Source organism: Patiria miniata, unplaced genomic scaffold (assembly GCF_015706575.1).
Source record: "Patiria miniata isolate m_02_andy unplaced genomic scaffold, ASM1570657v1 HiC_scaffold_16, whole genome shotgun sequence".
NCBI lineage: Eukaryota > Metazoa > Echinodermata > Asteroidea > Valvatida > Asterinidae > Patiria > Patiria miniata.
In genome coordinates this window covers 9,727,891-9,745,870 of record NW_024037054.1, presented here as the reverse complement: position 1 = coordinate 9,745,870, position 17,980 = coordinate 9,727,891, and the positions used below count along the sequence as shown (strand labels likewise).

At 38.6% G+C, this 17,980-nt stretch overlaps 1 protein-coding gene across 2 annotated transcripts; it reads right to left on the bottom strand.

The window, feature by feature from the left end:
* Positions 1–1,426: 1,426 nt before the first annotated feature.
* On the bottom strand, positions 1,427–17,967 carry LOC119722947 (centrosomal protein of 57 kDa-like). 2 transcript variants are annotated; one of them, XM_038193368.1, is made up of 9 exons: positions 17,870–17,967; positions 15,485–15,663; positions 14,731–14,910; positions 13,997–14,238; positions 12,908–12,985; positions 11,752–11,946; positions 10,458–10,681; positions 5,384–5,528; positions 1,427–4,048 (listed from the first exon to the last, which is right to left on the bottom strand). In XM_038193368.1, the coding sequence occupies exons 2-9, from the start codon at positions 15,621–15,623 to the stop codon at positions 3,818–3,820; spliced, it is 1,434 nt and encodes a 477-aa protein (XP_038049296.1). In that variant the 5' UTR covers positions 15,624–15,663; positions 17,870–17,967; the 3' UTR covers positions 1,427–3,817. The 2 variants fall into 2 exon arrangements, with proteins under 2 accessions (XP_038049296.1, XP_038049297.1); XM_038193369.1 differs by having other exon boundaries at positions 17,784–17,907.
* Positions 17,968–17,980: the final 13 nt, after the last annotated feature.

Genomic DNA, 17,980 nt, shown 5'->3' with positions numbered 1-17,980 from the left:
ATTACAGTACAGTGTTATGTTATCTATTTTTGAGTTTTACATAATCACATTTATCCTTTTATTTATATGAATAGTTTGAAAGCGCCAGGGAGCATCTTTAAAATGGATTCGGCGCTATAGAAATTCCCATTATTATTACTTTTATTAAGTTTCCCACGTAAGGCGAGAAAGGCGACCCTTCGCCTTATTTAAGCCCAGTTTACGGACAGCCAGCTCGTTTTCTCTCCCGTTTTCTTTTTCTGGGCTAAATATCACAATGTTTCATTGTACACATGATTTTCCATAAAGTTTTCATAGGGTCACTGTGCCAGTAAGCAACTTGGTGAATTTGAAGCTCATCGGTGCTGAGGTTTGGCAAGAGTACACGATGATTTCTGGACACGAGGTAAATGCGCGCAATTTGAAGGTAGTACTAGTAGCCATTCGGGATGTTACTATGTCCTCATAATTATTCAGCCACTTATATGCTTAAAAAGGGTGTGTAAGTAGAATCATCAAAACAAACTTTAAAAAAAATATATACAGAATATACCGAAATATGGGAATAAATATACAATACGGCAGGGATTAGAGATTTATGCAAATTAGGTATATTTGGGTCAAAATTAAGGGTGGCATGCACCTACATTTTCTCCTGCATTCTTTGACTGATCTGACATGGTTGCCTGCTGCTACCAAAACTGTCGTCCAATTCATGTATTCCACGTTGGCTGGTCCACTATACAGGGTGAGTACCCCCCCCCCAATTGTCGGGACTATTGACTTAGTGAAGTTCTGCATGTAGCACTATCAAAATCTAGGATATGAAAGCCCAATTTCATAAGCTTTCTTTTAGTACAAGAGTAATTCAAATCACTCAAGTACTTTTCAAGTTACGGAATTTTAAACACAGCCACCGTTTTAAACTTCTGTCCACGGGTCAAAAAAAGGTGTGCGTTCAGCAACACGAAAACGACTCACGCACGTCCCTATGTGATTTGTATTTGCTGAAAGAATACTTACCTTTTTTGTGATCCGTGGACAGAACTTTCAAACGGCGGTTGTGTTTAAAATTCCTTGAAAAACTTGAAAAGTACATAGTGATTTATATACCTCTTGTACTAAAAGAAAGCTTGTGAATTGGGCTTTCATATCCTAGACTTGGAAAGTGCCACATGCAGAACTTACTAAAACAATGGTCCAGATATATGGGTTTCGTTTGTTTTTTAACTCACCCTGTATCTGAAAACTGGTTTAAGTGGTCATCTTTTGTTCGGGAGTCCACAATGTAATGCTTGTATACACGTCTAAGATACCAACCGCAGATTGTTTTTGTGATTCTTCTCATCGAGCCAACCAGTACAGCGGCACAACGGATGCCGATTTATTGATCTTCTTGTGGGCGGGGATGTAGGCCTGAGGGAGGGAGAGTCGAATATCGAGACCGTTTACAGTGAACGCAAAGGGCAAGGTTTTATTTCGATAAAACTAGAAAAGTGAGCTAGGAGGTCAATTTTTCCGAGAAAATTCAAAGCGTAAATGGAAATTTTTAGGGCAGACTAAATAGAATAAAAGGAACTGATGAAAACATACAAATAAATAAAAATGAGATTAAAGTTGATGTAAATTTTTTGTTGTCAATTTCATGTCAACTGAGAAGATAGCGATTCGAGGTACATTCATTGATATTGCTGTATACAACTTTATTTCCCTGATTTCAGATCCCCTCCTAAAAAAAGACACGTACATGTATATGTTTTTTTTAACGTAAAATCACTCATCCCTCTTATTGAAAACATTGTTTTGCGCCTAACAAAAATGGTATACATGTATACCAGCAAGATTGTCATCTATTAACCAGCATTCATTTTGGCTAATTTGATTTACAGTTTGATATCAATTTTCAATATTTTGTGGTGACCTCACCAAATTCACATTTATATTGAAGTGGAATAGAGTATACCATGAACAAATTCCTTGAAGTACTGCCAGGACAAGTTTGGTAGTTAAAACTTCATTTTTTTTCTGGAACCATCATGACAATCAGTGATTCCTAGGTCTGATAATTATGAATATAATGTAGAGGAGTCTGTTTCTAATATAATTATATTCAGTTGACATTAAATAGCAATGCATAGATATATGTAATCTTGTTTCTGAATTGCATGTTAACAGTTATACAAAACAAGTCTGAACTTACACAGAGAAATGTATACTGTCCATTGTTGAATTTCAAAGATTGCAGAGAAATGTATACTGTCCATTGTTGAATTTCAAAGATTGCATAGATGAGAACAGATGGAGGCTCTAGCAGATCATCTACTACATGTAATCTAGGTAATTTATCTAGTACCTGAAAACATCCATGTGTATATTGACTAGTATGTATTGTCTGTTTCTAATCCAATAAACAATGCAAACAACTAACATTGATCACAAACAAAATACTACATGCTACAGGTCAGGAAGACTGCAAGTTCAGCTCCCTACATGTAATATCCACACATAATGAAATACTTTCTAAAAACCAAAACAATTAAAGAATTTACCATACATGTACAACAATTCTTAGTTTGAATTCAAAATCATTTCTGCGATCGAATTATATAATTTTTGATGGAATTTTGCTTCAGGGAGATACATTTTCGTGCCAGGTTTTACCCTTCACTGACTTAACTTCGGAAGCTATGTATATTAAGTGATGGCCAAGAATCATGTGAGAAAACAATGCACAAAAGCTTGCTTAGTGGGGCGTGAACCCACAACCAAGTGCAGACATCTTAACCACTCAATCACTGAGCTAGTGGGATTGGCTGGCCAAGTGTAATCCAATGTAGTAGCAGGTGCATCAATCAATGCTTTTAATTTGAATCCAATATGCACAATTTTTCTGGATGTAACATCATTAATTGTGGTACTTGCTGCTATACTGAATGTGACTAGGCCAGCTTACCTGGCAAGCTAGTGGTGGAGGGACTCGCCACACATCATGTGTTCAAGTCCGTACCAAGCCAGCTGGTCATCTCTTGGACAGCACCCAGTGTTGTCAAACAATATCGTTTTTATGTCGGTGTTGGATTAAACTCAATAATAAAATATATAAATATCTATATACATGCACATATTACTGACACTTATTAATTTACACTAGGTGTTCCAGAGAGTAGGGTGTTTGCAACAGTTAGGAGTAACTACAGTATGTCCCCCAAAAATGTGTCCGTCTAAATAGTTTTCAAATAACAAACAAAACCATAAAATAAATTTTGAAAATATTTAACTGTACAGATACTCCTAATCCTTGGCCTAAACCCCTGTGAGTTCTATTTAATTTCCCTCATGTCTCACTGCACAATGGTCCATTGATCCGTACAATATTTTGGGTCACTGTGACCAAATTCCTTGCCTTTTTTTCAGTGCAAATGTACTGTGTTATGTAAGCTGAGTAAAATCCTTCATTTTGTGAAAAAGGGCTGTGGTTGGGGATTGAAATCATTTTGGAAAACTTTTCAAAATTTAATTTGTGGTGTTTCTGTTATTTCGAAAATACTGAGATGGACACTTGTTTGGAGACATAGTATACTGAAGGACTGGTGTACAGTCTGTTAGAATGACTGAAAGTGGGTACAACGGAAAATACATATAGTTTGCCCATCTGGAATTGAAATATATTTGGGTTCTACAGTTCAGCATAACTCTGAAACGCCAAGGTCTGGGATTCCATGAAGAGTGTCATTTTGTAAAAACAATTATTAAATAATTTTCCACATTCACAATAACTGCTATGTACACGGATGGAGACACCCAGGCACTCCTGGTGGATGGCAACATTTATAGTCAGTCAGTCCCAACTCACATCATCTTTGCATAATGATGTCTGTAGTGTCTTCATGTCATGAAGCATATGTTTGTTACTTTTACTCTCAGGACTAATGACCTGAATGGGCTTTGTCTTTATTCCGGTACCTCTGGTCCTGACGGTCGTGATGACTTTCACTTCCCCTTCATTTGAAGTCCCAACTTGTCCATTCATTTTGGATTTGGTGACATTGTTTGTCATCTTCTTCACTATCTGTAATTTAATGGAAAATTAAGTTATCGTTTACAGAAGTTCACCCAGAAATGATACAAGTATGGACTCATTTATTTTGTGTTCCTCTCCCAATATAGCTGATCACTGTATGGTTTTTATTCAACTATTGAACAGTTTGAAAATTGGGGGTGGTGGGTGGAGGAGGGGTGGGGTTAGGGGGTCTAACACCCCCCTTGGGCGCAAAAATAGGAAAATCATGCAGAACAAAAGGAGCACATGCCTGCTAACCCCCCCCCCCCCCCCACCAAGCTACCCACTCCCCTTGAGCCAACACTGGATCTGCACCTGCACTATAAGATAATATCAAGAGGGAGAATAGGAGAGCACCAGTGTACAACACTGGATGTATGATGGCAATGAGTGTACTGTGCGACAAAATGGGAAAATGATAAGCAAACATCGACCATCTACATTGAAGATTACAGTGAATTAATTCACCAACTTATGCTTGTGGCATACGGAACACAGATGACTACATTATTCCGTGTTTAACTCACGCTTGTGGGATAACTAATAATACTCTCCCCCCCCCCCCCCCACAACAAACCACTTTTCAAATTTCAAGGTCTGGGCAAGCTTTGATTTTCGCCAACCTCATCCCCCCTCCCTCTGCTACTACACTACAGTTCATCAGATCTGTAGCAGCCAACCAAGCCTGGATGCCCAGTGATCAAGAGCTAAGACATCTGATTAGAACTGAGGTAACAGACTCCCTGATTAAACTAATCAAGTGGGCAGTTATCAGAGACTTTCAAAGCACTGACTACACAGCGCTTTATTACATTACATCAGAGAAGAGCAAACAAAATGTTTTGTTCATTAAGTGTGTGCCAATAGATGCTATGCTTTAGGTGGAGTTAGATGACATCGGTTTATATTGCCTTGAAAAGTATGAGTAAAGGTTGTATGCATTCGTTGTTACTAAGTAAAGTAAAAAGTCAAGTCTGTCACGAGGCCAATCAATGTGGCCAATCAGGCCGGCGTTTTGCGTTTATCTCCGGTTCAGTAGAATGAAATGACTGAGAATATATCTATTCCCTCTAGATGGAATGCTAGTCCATTGCAGATTACTCCCCAGCTAATGCCGGTACCATACTCCTGGAGTGGGTGGAGAGAGGCAAGTGGGGATGAAGTGACTTGCCCTAGGACACAACATATGACCAGCAGCTGGATTTGAACCCCTGACCTTCTGATCGTGAGTCACAAACCCTAACCACTACGCGTCACTCCCCAACATTTGTTACTAAATTCAAATTAAGAACACCGTCTGAGATGCCTGCGATACATAAGGTCTTTAGGACAAGGTGTTTGTACCTTTTGCTTATGTTTCTTCAGTTTGTTTATCTGTTCACCCTTAGCTTCCATTCTGGAGAAAACTTGCTCTAGCTCCTGTTCTAGTTGGTCTTGCAGCTTGAGTTCAGTGGTCTCCTGGATGTGTTTGGTGAGTTCTTGATGCTCGCTGAAACATGAGTAATGGTTTCATAGCGTCAAACATTAATACAGTCGACTTTCGTTAATACGAGGTCTATGGGACTTCCGACAATACCTTGTAATATCCGAAACCTCGTCTTAAGCTAGGAGCATTTTTCGTGCACAGGCCACATGCTCTTGTTGAAATTGTAATCCATTTGCCTTTAAAAAGTTAAATCATGTTCTCCATGAAATTATGATGTATAAAAAATGAAGTCATGACAGTATGTAACAGTAAAACTTGTATGGTAATTGAAAAGAATAAAAAAAAAACCCCAATAAACTGACTTTCAACCCAACAACGGGGCAAGCGGAATCGTCACCACCTGCGTACCGTATCAATGCGATGTCACCTACCTGTCATGATCGTGAAGGCACTCACGTAAGTACATTAACATTTTAGTTGATGACCAACAGAACAGTTGCATTCAGTGTTTACGTGAAGACGGGGATACCAGCGATTTATTTTCAATGTGGGCAGTAGAGGGCATGGGTTTGAGTTGAATTGTTAATGCCCCGGTTATGTTAAATAATTTTAGCGGGAAATGCGGGTGACTTTTGTTCAACAATTAATTAGGATTAAGAGCATGGGTGGGAGAATACTTCATTTTTAAAAATGGGATTTTTACGTATCTCGAGTCAAGTTGGGGGGGGGGGGGACTTCTTCTGTTTTTCTTGTTTTGAACTTTCCCAAAAAAATTAATAAACTGCGTATTTTTAATTCTTTTGGGATACGTTTTTGGGGGAGGGTATTTTAAAACTTGCCAGGGATTTGTTTTTTTTTTAACACGCATTATTTTTTTTCCAAAACTAAGCTGAGGTTTTGGGAGGGTATTTCAATATTTTTCGGACTTTTCTTTCTGAAATTGATTCATCTACTTTTGGTAAGTGCATTTTTGTTCGGGGGGGGGGGGGGGTATTTTATTGTTTCCAGGGATTTTATTTTCAAACATAATAAACATGGAAGGCCTACCGCTGTAACATTTGATCTGTAATTTCCCTAGTTTGATATGCAATTTTCTTATTTTACCAGTAAGTTTGTACAAGTTGTTCCTTTAAATGAATAAAGTTCCTTTAAGAACCATTCTGTGTGTGTTTAATTCCCCAAATACCCTGATTGTCTAATAGTTTAGGCCTAATGAATATTTAATCAGGTTTTGCTCTCACATGCTTTTCTTTTTCTCAGTTGAGTGAATGTACCCTATAAGGACAGATATGTGGTGTATGGTTGATTGTATGTGTGTTGCTGTAATGTGACTATTGTTGAGTGCCATGGTTAGTGGAGCTTGGAATTTTTGTCAGTGTTTCTTGGGGTGCGGCCTAGTCAGTTGAGACCAGAGACCGATAGCAGAAGAGTCAATATTTTGCAGGACTCTTGAGCAGAATTATGCTTTGCCAAACCTATCCAGTGTGTTCATTGCCTAAAAAGTGCTGAATATTTCAACAGCCTTGTGTGACAAGCAGATTCTCTCAGTATATACGAATGAAGAAACTCCTAACCGTAAGTTTACACAAATTTTGATTTTATTATTTGTCACCATTTTCAAGTTGATTGATCTTTTATGTGATTGTATTAAATCTCAAAATTGTTCATCAAGACAGTGTAAGATTAAGGTGCTTTGTGAAAACATGAAGATAAAATAATTCTGTTTTTCTTTAAGACTAAAAATGTAAGGTTTCAATTTAGTGAACTGGATTTTGGTATAATATTAATTCTGTAGATGGCACGTATTCCAGGGTTTGAAGTTGATCCACTTTTACATCATCTCTGTTGTGCCGAGATCTACCTGTACTTGCCCTACCAGTACCACCTGATCTGTTGGACGGGAATCGGGGTGTGGCACTACAGTGATCACCAAGCTTAGCATCGCCAACTTCATCACCTACCCCTATCAACTGTGATGTCCCCGGAACATTTAGGACTGATAATGTATCAAGTGTCGGGAAAAATTCTGTAAATATTAAGATTTCCTGATCTAGAGGTCCGGAGATATTGAAAATACTTGTAGAAAAAGTAAAACTTGCTAAGAACAGGAGAAGGTTTATGGCATATGTAACTTAAGTTGAAGGTTTTCAGAAGATTCAGTTTGAGGTTTATGATAGTGGATTGAGGTTAAATTTAATACTGATTAAGGCTGGTTGGCATTGAAGATTTTCAGTGGATTGTAAAAACGTCAAATTAAAATTTTGATGTGAAAGAGATTTACCCGAATTGAAAACCGATTGAAAATTTAGACTTGAAATTTGGAAGTTGAAAACAGAAATTTAATTCACATATAGATATTGGAGTTGAAGTTTATTGGATTGATACACTGCAGAATTTGAAATTGTTATTGTAGGTGAATTTGGAAAATCTTGAAATCAGTAGAAGTTTTGAGACTGTATTTTGGAAGTGATTTTTGAAGACAGTAAATTTTCTGGAATTTTAAGTGAGTTTCGTAAGTTTGAGAAATATAGATACTGAAACTCAGTGAAACTTGAAATTTAAGGTTATTGAACACATTTCAAGATAATTTTGTTTTTGGAGATTGGTAATTGATCAATGGTTTAAGACCCGAAGTTTGCAAATTGAGAAATAGTTGAGAATTGATAGATATTGGAAATTCTCGTAGTTGAATTTGGAAGTGATTTGTTTTTGAGATTATTAATTTATTGAAGCGTTGAGAAATACCAAATTTGAAGAAGTTTGTATATTGAGAATTTATCGGAAATCTGTACCTGGATTTGAACAAGTCAAGTTGTAGAAATTATTTGGATTTGTGAATTTCTATTTTGTGAAATTTGGGGATTTTGTGTAAATAGAATTGCATATTGTATATTGTATATAGAATATTGAGAAGTGTCTAGTTGGTTTTCATTCATTTCATGGGAGTGTATGGCAAACTTCCTAAATTCTATTTGTCCTGTGGAGTCACCAAAAGTGACTGTGTGACAACCGCGATCGTGCGTTCCGGCTGGAACAACCGCCCGTTGTCAGCCCTCTTCCTTCGGGCGGCACCATAAAGAAACCCTGTGATGGCACGGGAGTCGCAAAGGCCTATTGTCTGCCTTGTTTGTACAGGCGGCACGAGAACCATCATAAAGAATCCTTCTGATAGCTCGGGAACCGCAGACGCTTGTTGTCCACTTTTAGCCCCCTCATGCAACACGTGAAAATGCAAACAATTGTGCGCTCTGGTATAAAAACTGCAGCGCTGAAGTTGACAAGCCTCATCACGGTGCCAATTAAAACTGAATAGGTTCGTTGATTGACAAATTGTTTCCCCAAATCGTCGGGACTGACAAAATATGCTCGTCTTAACCAAAATCTCGTCTAAACCGTGCTCGTTTTAATGAGAGTCGACTGTAGTATCATTCAAAAACATTAAATGCTACTATTCATTACTTGATCCCTGTGGTCATTCATGACCATTTGTGATCATTTCTTAATTGTTTCACCACGGTATTAGATTGTAAAACTTCATGGCTTCTGAGTTTTAAGTTTTTCTGTTCGAAAACTTACAAAATCCCAGAATGTTATCCCGTGCTAAGGTGCATCCTTAATTCTTTGTAAAATAAAACTGGAAAGCTGATTGGAATGTCTGATTGGAAGGGGAGAAGAACCAATTTTTCAATCCTAGGGGAATCTTTCCCTTCTTTAAAAACTTTTCAGAAAGGGTGTTGACATGTATACATGTAAATGTATAATAATACATGTATGTATACATGTCAACTGATGTTAGATGTACATGTATAATTTATATGTACATGCACTTATGTCCGTATATAGGGCATGTACATTTTATGTACCGTAATTTCTGTAATATATGCAAATTTTGTCACTTCAGTAAAGAAATTAAATGGGGGGGGGGGGATTGAGGGAAAACATGTCTCATCGTAAATTAGGGCCTACATATCGGCAGAAGTTTTTGAGCAAATACGATACTGAAGTTTTTTCTTTCGTTAGGTAGAAAATGGGAAATTCATAATTTTTTAGTGGCAATCAGATTTTCGTTATTTAACCCTAACTCCCTAGGGGGTGTACAAAATCGTATTGAAATTGGAGGATTCAGGACTGTTAGGGCTATCAAAAAATTTGTAATAATTACAAAAAATTTGTAATAGTTGGCAGCTATGTGTCTGGTCATTGAATATAATGTCTTTTTCTGTGTGTGATGTTATTACTTTTGCATGTTTGCAGAGAGAAAGAAACGAATCTCAAAAAATATTAACGGTGCTAAGTTACTAATCTTACTTATAAACTCCCAGGCTTCCAAAACATGTTTGTGTTGGTGGTGGCTATTTTTCAAAGCACTACTGCAGCTCAAACTGATTTCCATCCACAATGACACTTTATCACCAGTTCTTCCAACCACACTCTTAAATTCCTTGATCAAAATCTCGCACTGCTGATGGGTCTCATCCCGGCAATATTGACACCAATGTGTTTACGAATTACTAGCTCACGATCGTCACTGCACAGTGCATGCACAATGCACACACACATCCACACGTGATATACAAACAAGGTGCAAACGCATTGAAAATTATTTTTAGTCTGGTCCTCAAGTACTCCACTGTGCACACTGCATTTATGTCTTTCAGGTTCTTGACCGCATTACTTATTAGACTTGTCACCAGTCCATCCATTATCTTAAATTAGGGCCTATATTTTGCCAGAAGATTTCGGGCGACATTACGAAAACAGAAAACGTTGGAAATCTGGAATCCGTAAAAAATTCCGCAGACGTTTGACTTAAGTCCGGAAATCCGGAAAAATCTGGACAAATCTTACCCCTGACTTACACATGAGGCAGGCAGCTACAACATGCACTGTGGCATAGGGCAGACGTACATGATGTTGCCCATATATAAAATGGGCCAATTTATAGCCAAATCCAGAACAGTCCATTACTACAATTTTATGAGCAATACTCACAATGCAAGCTGCCCAAACTCATCTTGCAATCCCAGCAACAAGTCGGAGAGATCACTGTCACTGCTGTTGCCTGATGCTAATGCTCGTGATTTCTTCGTCTTTGATTTCACTTTGTTGGGTTGATTCCTTATTGATGCCTTTCCACACCAAGCAGAATGATGAGTCTTCATCAGAGCAATCAAATTCTGCATGTTCACGTTGACGTTGTGGCTGGGAGTAATAGCCTGAAAAATTGAAGGTAAATATTATGCACATATAGACTGGCAATGAGGACACTAGTGCACGTCTATGCGTCCCAAGGGACTGTGAGTGACCAGAAAGAGGGTCCCATTTCTTCGGCGAGGGAAATAGGAACTTTTTCTGGTTGCTCACAGGCCCGAGGGGGCATAGACGTATTAACCGATAATGTATCAAAAATCAACCGATAATGTATCAGTATGGGGAAAAGGTGTACACAAATGTTTGTAAAAAACTTTGTTTTATGTCCTATATATGCCGCAACACTTTTTTTACCAGGGAGGGGGTCTGGGCTATTGGATCAAACTCCCCCCCCCCCCCATTATTTCGTATTTAGAGAAAAAGGCATCTTTTGAGGTATTTTTCAAACTTTCCAACCGCCGAAATGTATTCAAAAGTACTGAGAAAGGGAGAAAAAGTACAAAAAGCTTGAAATGCGCTGATACATCCTGTATCATGAACAGCGCCCCCAGTGTCATGTGGTCTTCAGCCCCCCCCTCAGTTTTTTATTTAACCATGGAGCTATATGGGCTCCGTGCACAAGTCTCCTTCAGAGAGTTGGGGGAGGACCAAGACTGGTTCCCGGTCCATCCACTGCGTATTTTGAATGATGCAAAGTTATTGGGGGAGGGAATAGTCTGTGTATAAAGATACACAGGCTAGTCGCTAATAGTCAGGTCATATTTCAAGCAAGCACTGTGACTAGTCAAATTCAGTTAACAGACATAAGCAGGCAAGTGGTAGGCACAGCTGGCTTATCAATCACCTACAGTCTAAGCATAGCATATCCAGTCAATCCTGCTTTATGTAGACTGTGAGCTCTTAACTGTTAAAAACAGTCACTTGATTGATTTTGACTGATTATTTTTTTGACTGACTCATTATCTAACTCATGCTCAATGGTGGAACATGAAAATTGTAGTGCATCTGTCTCCAAAACTTTTTTTCGGCCATGTTGCATATGGGATACACAGCACTACATTAGTTCAGATTCCACTAATGCTTGTTGGACACGTAATAATATGCTACGTACGATTCCCATTTTTAAATCACGTACCGTGCCAGCAACAAATGGAACGTTTTCCATTTTGAGTCGTAGATGTCTTGAAGTGCAGGGCTGTTTGCTATGGCAAGGTATCTTGGAGGACACAGGTGCACAGGTGGCTGGCACTTTCTTCTTCTTGGCTCTCTTCATCTTATGTGCAGTGTCTTTGCCTGACAACACCTTATTGGATTCATTCCAGGATTGAAGCTGGACAAATATCAAAAAAAGAATATGCATGTTTCTGGAAAGCATGTAATAAGTCTAACCTTTAGTTGGTTTGTTCTTTTGGAATTTCTCAAGCTTTCAGAATAGAAGTTAGATGTATGTGCAGAACACATCCTGGTGGAAAGTGTATGGTTTGCAGTGATAAACTAGGATTTATATATTACAGTCATGACACAGCTTTGTCTATAATATTTCCAGGTGTAAAACAACAGCAAAGGCCCCAAACATTGATTAGAATACAGTCAGTGCGACAATTCCAGATCGCTTTTTTATCCAAACCACTGTACATCTGTCCATGTTCAGAGTTTCCGTGTCCGAGTGACATCATTTCGTAGTAAAATACTCCTCTTCAAGTTAAAACCAAATATGTTCACACAGACATGGCTTTTGTACAGTACTGAGCCCGACAGTTGCGAATCACTTTCAACAGTTCCGGATCACATGCGCTACTTGTTACATGCACAAATTCATCCAATCACAGCGCACTCAGTGCGCGCGCTGTGTGTCACGCCTTCATCATGTAAACTGCACACAAAACTGCATCGTGTGCATGGGTGATCTGCAACTGTCGCACGCGGGGATAAAAATCTTTTGGCGAATACAGCAATTCATTTAATTCAAATAATAAAATCATTCTTACTCAGTGATACTCAAGATAATTTCCCAACAAGAAAACCTAAGACAGTGAAGAAAAAACGATAAATGTTGGCTACGTTCCACAGGACACCAGAATGTTGTCTTTATGCACTTCCTTTCAAAGGCCAGTTTAAAAACAAGCGAACATTTCGCCGAACTGGATCGCAGGTAATGTTTGAGCGATTTCCAAAATTTCTTTTCCCCGACAATTGCACAATGATAGACCTTCAAATTGGTAAAAAAAAAAAAAAAAAGTTTGGTTACAGTACAATTAATGATCGGGAACTGTCACACTGACTGTAATTACCCGAACTTCCCTGGACTGCAGCCTTTCACGTTGGTGTTTCTCTTCTGTAACCTTGTGCTCTAAGTCTTGAATTTTACTCTGTAAAACAAAAGCATTACACATGAACAAAGAAGTTAGTCTCTGAAAGCACTGGGAAATGGACAGGGAAGCCTTGGTAAAATGGAAAACAAAACAAAACAACAAATAAATCACTATGGAAGACAGCGTGTATGAACATAATAAAGATATTTATATCAGGTGATCATTCAATTCTCTACAATACTCAACCTTTGTTGTAAATGCAACCTGTCCAACGAAACTTAAATGATGTTTAAGTCGCAACTTGCCAAATGGGTGGTTGAATTTTTTTGTCGTTAAGTGAACCCTCACCTGTGAGTCATCGACTAATGGTACCTTTCCCTATTTATTTTAGTTCTACCAAACAAAGCACTATAAAACATAGTTGCAGCAATTAAATAAGTTGCCTTTATCCTGTCATCGAGTAGTGCGATCTCAAAATGAACTCTTGAACACAGAAAATACATACATAGACAAGCTATATCAATTCTGTGAATTAACATGCACTATCGATCACATAGCCATGCACAGACTGGTTACCGCATTTTCATCATGTCTTCTAAATTGGCCCCTGCGCGGCGGGGCGGGAACCAGTCTTCGCTGCTTTGAGCTAGGTTTACGCACGTGATTATAGTCACCGTGACATCGATTTGCGAAGTAGTTATATCGCGAAGCGAATTTGTAAAAATAACGAAGGCTTCTTTTGAAAAAAAAATAGCAAATGTAAGTAAGAAAACAAATAAATACCAGCATTTTTGACGCAAAAGGGTTGTTGAGAGGTATTTTGTGAAGACAGAAAAGACAACAAGATTTTATTTTTATTTTTTCAATCTGTTTTTTTGTTTTGTTTTGAATTGTCGATAAAATTTTAAGGGTCGCAGCCTTAAAAATAGGGTCGGTCGGGTAACCGGAAGCAGAAGTATTTTTTCTTTTGGCCTAACCATTGAGTGAGCATACAAAATGTCACAGACCACATTACAGCAGGCAAGATTTTCCCAGCTTGCAAACACATTTTGGCTACAAAACACATACCTCCGCAAGTGCTTGTGTGGCCTTTAATTTGGCGTGTTCTCTTTCCAAATCACGTATTTTCTCTTCCTCAGCTCGGACTTGCTCACTTGCTTTCTGCGTCCGCTGCATACTTTGAAGCTCTTGTTGTCTAAATGCACTGTCTCTTTCCTGTTCAGCGCTACGTACCATGTTCCTCATATACTCCAGTTGCTTTTCCAACAACTGACTACGACTCTCTGCAGAGGCAAGTTGACCTTGTAACTCTTGAGGATAAATGAAAGAAAAACATTGAAGTAAAAAGCCATTTGAGGCAAATCTAACTGTCAAATTTCCGATGAGAATAGTCCTAATGTTACTACATGTATAGTACTATTAGTAGCTGGGTTTTCACCAAGGCCAAGTTACAGCAAACCCCAGCTCTATTCTCATTGGAAATTTGACAATAAGCACTGAGGGAACTTGTACAAACAAATTTGAAATTGGTGCTTTCTTGGTATGAAGAAATGTTCGCAATGACATATTTTCCCAGTTCTTTTTAAATTTCTTTCCTGACAGGAATGTACTTAGTCAGGACCAAGGAAGTCTGCTTTTATAACTAAATCCAATCTGTAACCACATTGATTAAAAGTTGCGGTTGCAGATTAGGGTATCAATGGGAAGCAACGAAACCCAGGTAAACCAGGTATGAAAAGATATATATTTTCTAGGCAAATTAAGGGCAATACTAGTTTTTTGCGAGTTAAATCCAATGTTACCTTGAGTTTGCTTTGAGCTGGGTACATGTGGAGTTTGCTTGACGGTGTGCTGTCTCTTGACCAAGTCACGGTATTGAGCTGTCTCACTGGCCAGTGATTTCAAGTTACCTTCAGCCTCAGTGCGTTCCTGTTCAAGCCTACGAATCTTTTCCTGAAGACCTAATAAAGCTGATATCACAGCTGTGATGGTTAAACAAAAACGTTATTATTTACATGCATGTGCAATCAGTGCGACAGCTCCGGATCATTGACAGTTCACAATCACAATATTTCATAAATATTAATTTAATTGTAACCAAACTTTGTTTTCAAGATTTTATTTGGTTTTAACTTGAAGAGACATTTTACTTTGAAATGATATCACTTGGACATGGAAACTCCGAACATGAATGGGTGTACATCGGTTTGTATAAAAAGTGATCCTGAACTGTCACACTGATAGTAGATACCACACGGTAACTGAAATTGCCCAGATTTGGACACCTACAGAATGACCGTTTATAGTCTTGGTCTTGTTTTTGATATTTTCAGGTCTCCTTCCAATCTAAAATAAATTATACCTATGGTGGTTATCCGAGAAAAACAATAAGTAGCACCATTTTTGAATACTTTCATTTCAAACTCTTATTTGTTGCATAACAAAGAAAATACCGAATAAGTTGACTCAGAGATTTACCTTTCTGTGCCTTAATTATTGAAGCAGAATTGTATGTTTTTGTGGGAAGGGAAGTCTTGTGGAGGGGCATGGTCTTACCTCTGTTGTTGCTTTCTGGTGCAGTATTCACTCTCGTTGGAGTTTTCACTACTGGATACTGATCACTCAGCAAAGACAGATTAGCTGGATAGTCTTGATATGAAGAAGTAGACTCCTGCGGCATTCGTGCCGAAGCCATCTTTTATTAGCTGATGTCAGATCTTCAGGAAACTTCAAATCTGGTGCAAAATTAAAAATTCATGAGGTATCATCTGTCCGGTTCTAATACTAGAATGATTGACTTTCTGTTTTATAGAGCGACACAGCGATGCATGCAAAATTTCCTGAAAACTTGTTTTACCTGGTTGGTAAACAGGAAAACCTATATCAAATTTTTTACCTCTCGACGACTAGTTATCCTGTAATTTTCAGGGCCAATTTTAAGATAGTTTGTCTGATATTTGATTAAGATCTCACACTCTCATTAACACCATGGGGGAATATAAATACACTAGGCAGTGCCAATTCCCCTTTGTCTGGTCGAATATAGCCGGCCTAACAAGGAAGTGGATATTTGGTCGGTGTTGCTTTTCTTGTAAAGTTTTAGTTAACATTATATTCACAGTGGCGTGGAGGCTTTTTATGATTGGTTAATATGGTTTTCTTTTGGTTTGTTGGAGGTCATCTTTGATTACTCTAGCAAACTAACATGGCTGATATGATGTAATCAAAGGGCCCATCAGGTAATCAGAGGAAACCTTCTTGAGAATAGGTTAATCACTGCAATGTACTGTAAATGCGCAAGGCACACTGAATTGCACGGGACCAACTGTAAACCACGTACGAAAATCATAATTTCACTTGCAGAGCTAACAGGTACTCGGCGTGCTCCTATCATTTTGCGCGTACAGCTAGTCGGGGTACCAGCGCAGCAACCCAGGTGATCATGAAAAGTTACAAACGTTCGGACCCGCCTCCATATTTCTCTCTCCAAAAATTCAAACTTATTTGGAATGCCGATTATTACGTTGATTCCAATATTCACTGTATTCTTCACGTGGAAATACTTAATATTATTGGACAAATGACGTCCATGTTGAAATTTTGACGAAGTCGAAGGGTTTTACTACACAGTTACGCGTAGCGTTTGTTACTGATGCCATGTTCATGGTTCTTGAACATGATGATATGACATAGGCCATATTTAATTATTTCTAGTGTTGCTCGTTATTTAAGTATTTCTAGTGTTGCTCATTATTGTCCAGTTTTTAGTCGATCACACATGTTCTTGTTTTCTCATTCTTTATCTTGTATGTTCCAATTTTTGCGCGAACAAAATTTCCATCTTCGTTTGAACAAAATCGAAAAATGTGGTTTTGGTTACCACGTTGGAAAGAATGTTGCAACCTGACCAGGCCTGGTTTACCCAATAGGCACAGTAGTTAGTAGGCACTGTGGCTAGGGCCTACAGTGTGCCATAAAACATGTAAACAGGCCTACCCACACACAGACATGTGTGTGTATTTGCCTGCAATCGTGGACACCCTTGTCTCCCTTTTGTTTGTACTTTTAAGGAAGACCTCCCATATGTTTTGTACATGATCGCCAAATTGGAGAACTCTCGGGAATTTGGGACCCTATTGTCCTCTATTGTTCAACCAACGTCCCCTATTGAATGCAGAGACAAACTCACACACATACAGTTTTGTTTACTTGTAAATAAACATTATTTACAGAGGTAGTCCAGTAAATTGGCTAAGTCGTACACAACCACTGAACTGCTGAAGGTAACGTCGGGTTTAGCTGGAGTTACCCAGTCCCAGCCCTAAATTTTGTCATTGGTGTTGGTTAATTGTCCCTAAGCCTAAGGCTAAGGCCAAAAAAAAAAGTCTCCGGTTTCTGGTATGCGCGCGCGTCGCCGTAGCCATGCGCGTCGGCAAAATGAAAAAGTTTTTTTTTCAATACAAGATGATGTCTCAAAACCGCCAAACTCACTGGTTTGACTGGAATCCTGCTGCTGCACAATTTTAACGTGTTTTTAGATGGGGGTTATGATCGAGAATAAGCTTTATGTGGCCTCTTTGGACTCCCATATATTTGCACTAAGTTTAGTCAGGCACCATTTGCAGTCATCAGCCGACATTTAAAGCCAAAAAAAAAAAAAAAAACAAGTAAAAAAAAAAAAAAAAAGCCGCGTCGCCGCACCACTTTTGGGGCAAGCTCCATACCAGAAACCGGAGACTTTTTTTTTTCGGCCTAAGCTAAATAAAAAATGACAACCAATGAGAAAATGCTGGGTAACTCCAGCTCCTATCCTACGTAGGGTTGCAACATTCTTTCCCATCGTAAGTCTACCTACCAGTCTGTCACACTCACAGTACCTCTGTACTTAAAAAATTACACAGCCAATTAAATATATTTTTGATACAAATTCCTCAACTTTACCATGAACTGCGAAGTGCGATCTTTTTTGAACTCGGCACAAAATTTACGGTAGCGCCCTCTATGTCACTGAAGGATAGCATGGTACCATAACAGTCGTCTTGCCCCCCAGAC

Bases quoted from the DNA above. Each gene is read 5' to 3' on its own strand.
- LOC119722947 (XM_038193368.1), bottom strand. From the start codon at position 15,623: ATGGCTTCGGCACGAATGCCGCAGGAGTCTACTTCTTCATATCAAGAC. The intron at 14,239-14,730 runs GTAACATTGGAT...TTTATCCTCAAG, and splicing joins CAGCTCAAAGCAAACTCAAG to AGTTACAAGGTCAACTTGCC. The intron at 10,682-11,751 runs GTACGTGATTTA...TCAATTTTTCAG, and splicing joins TTCCATTTGTTGCTGGCACG to GCTATTACTCCCAGCCACAA.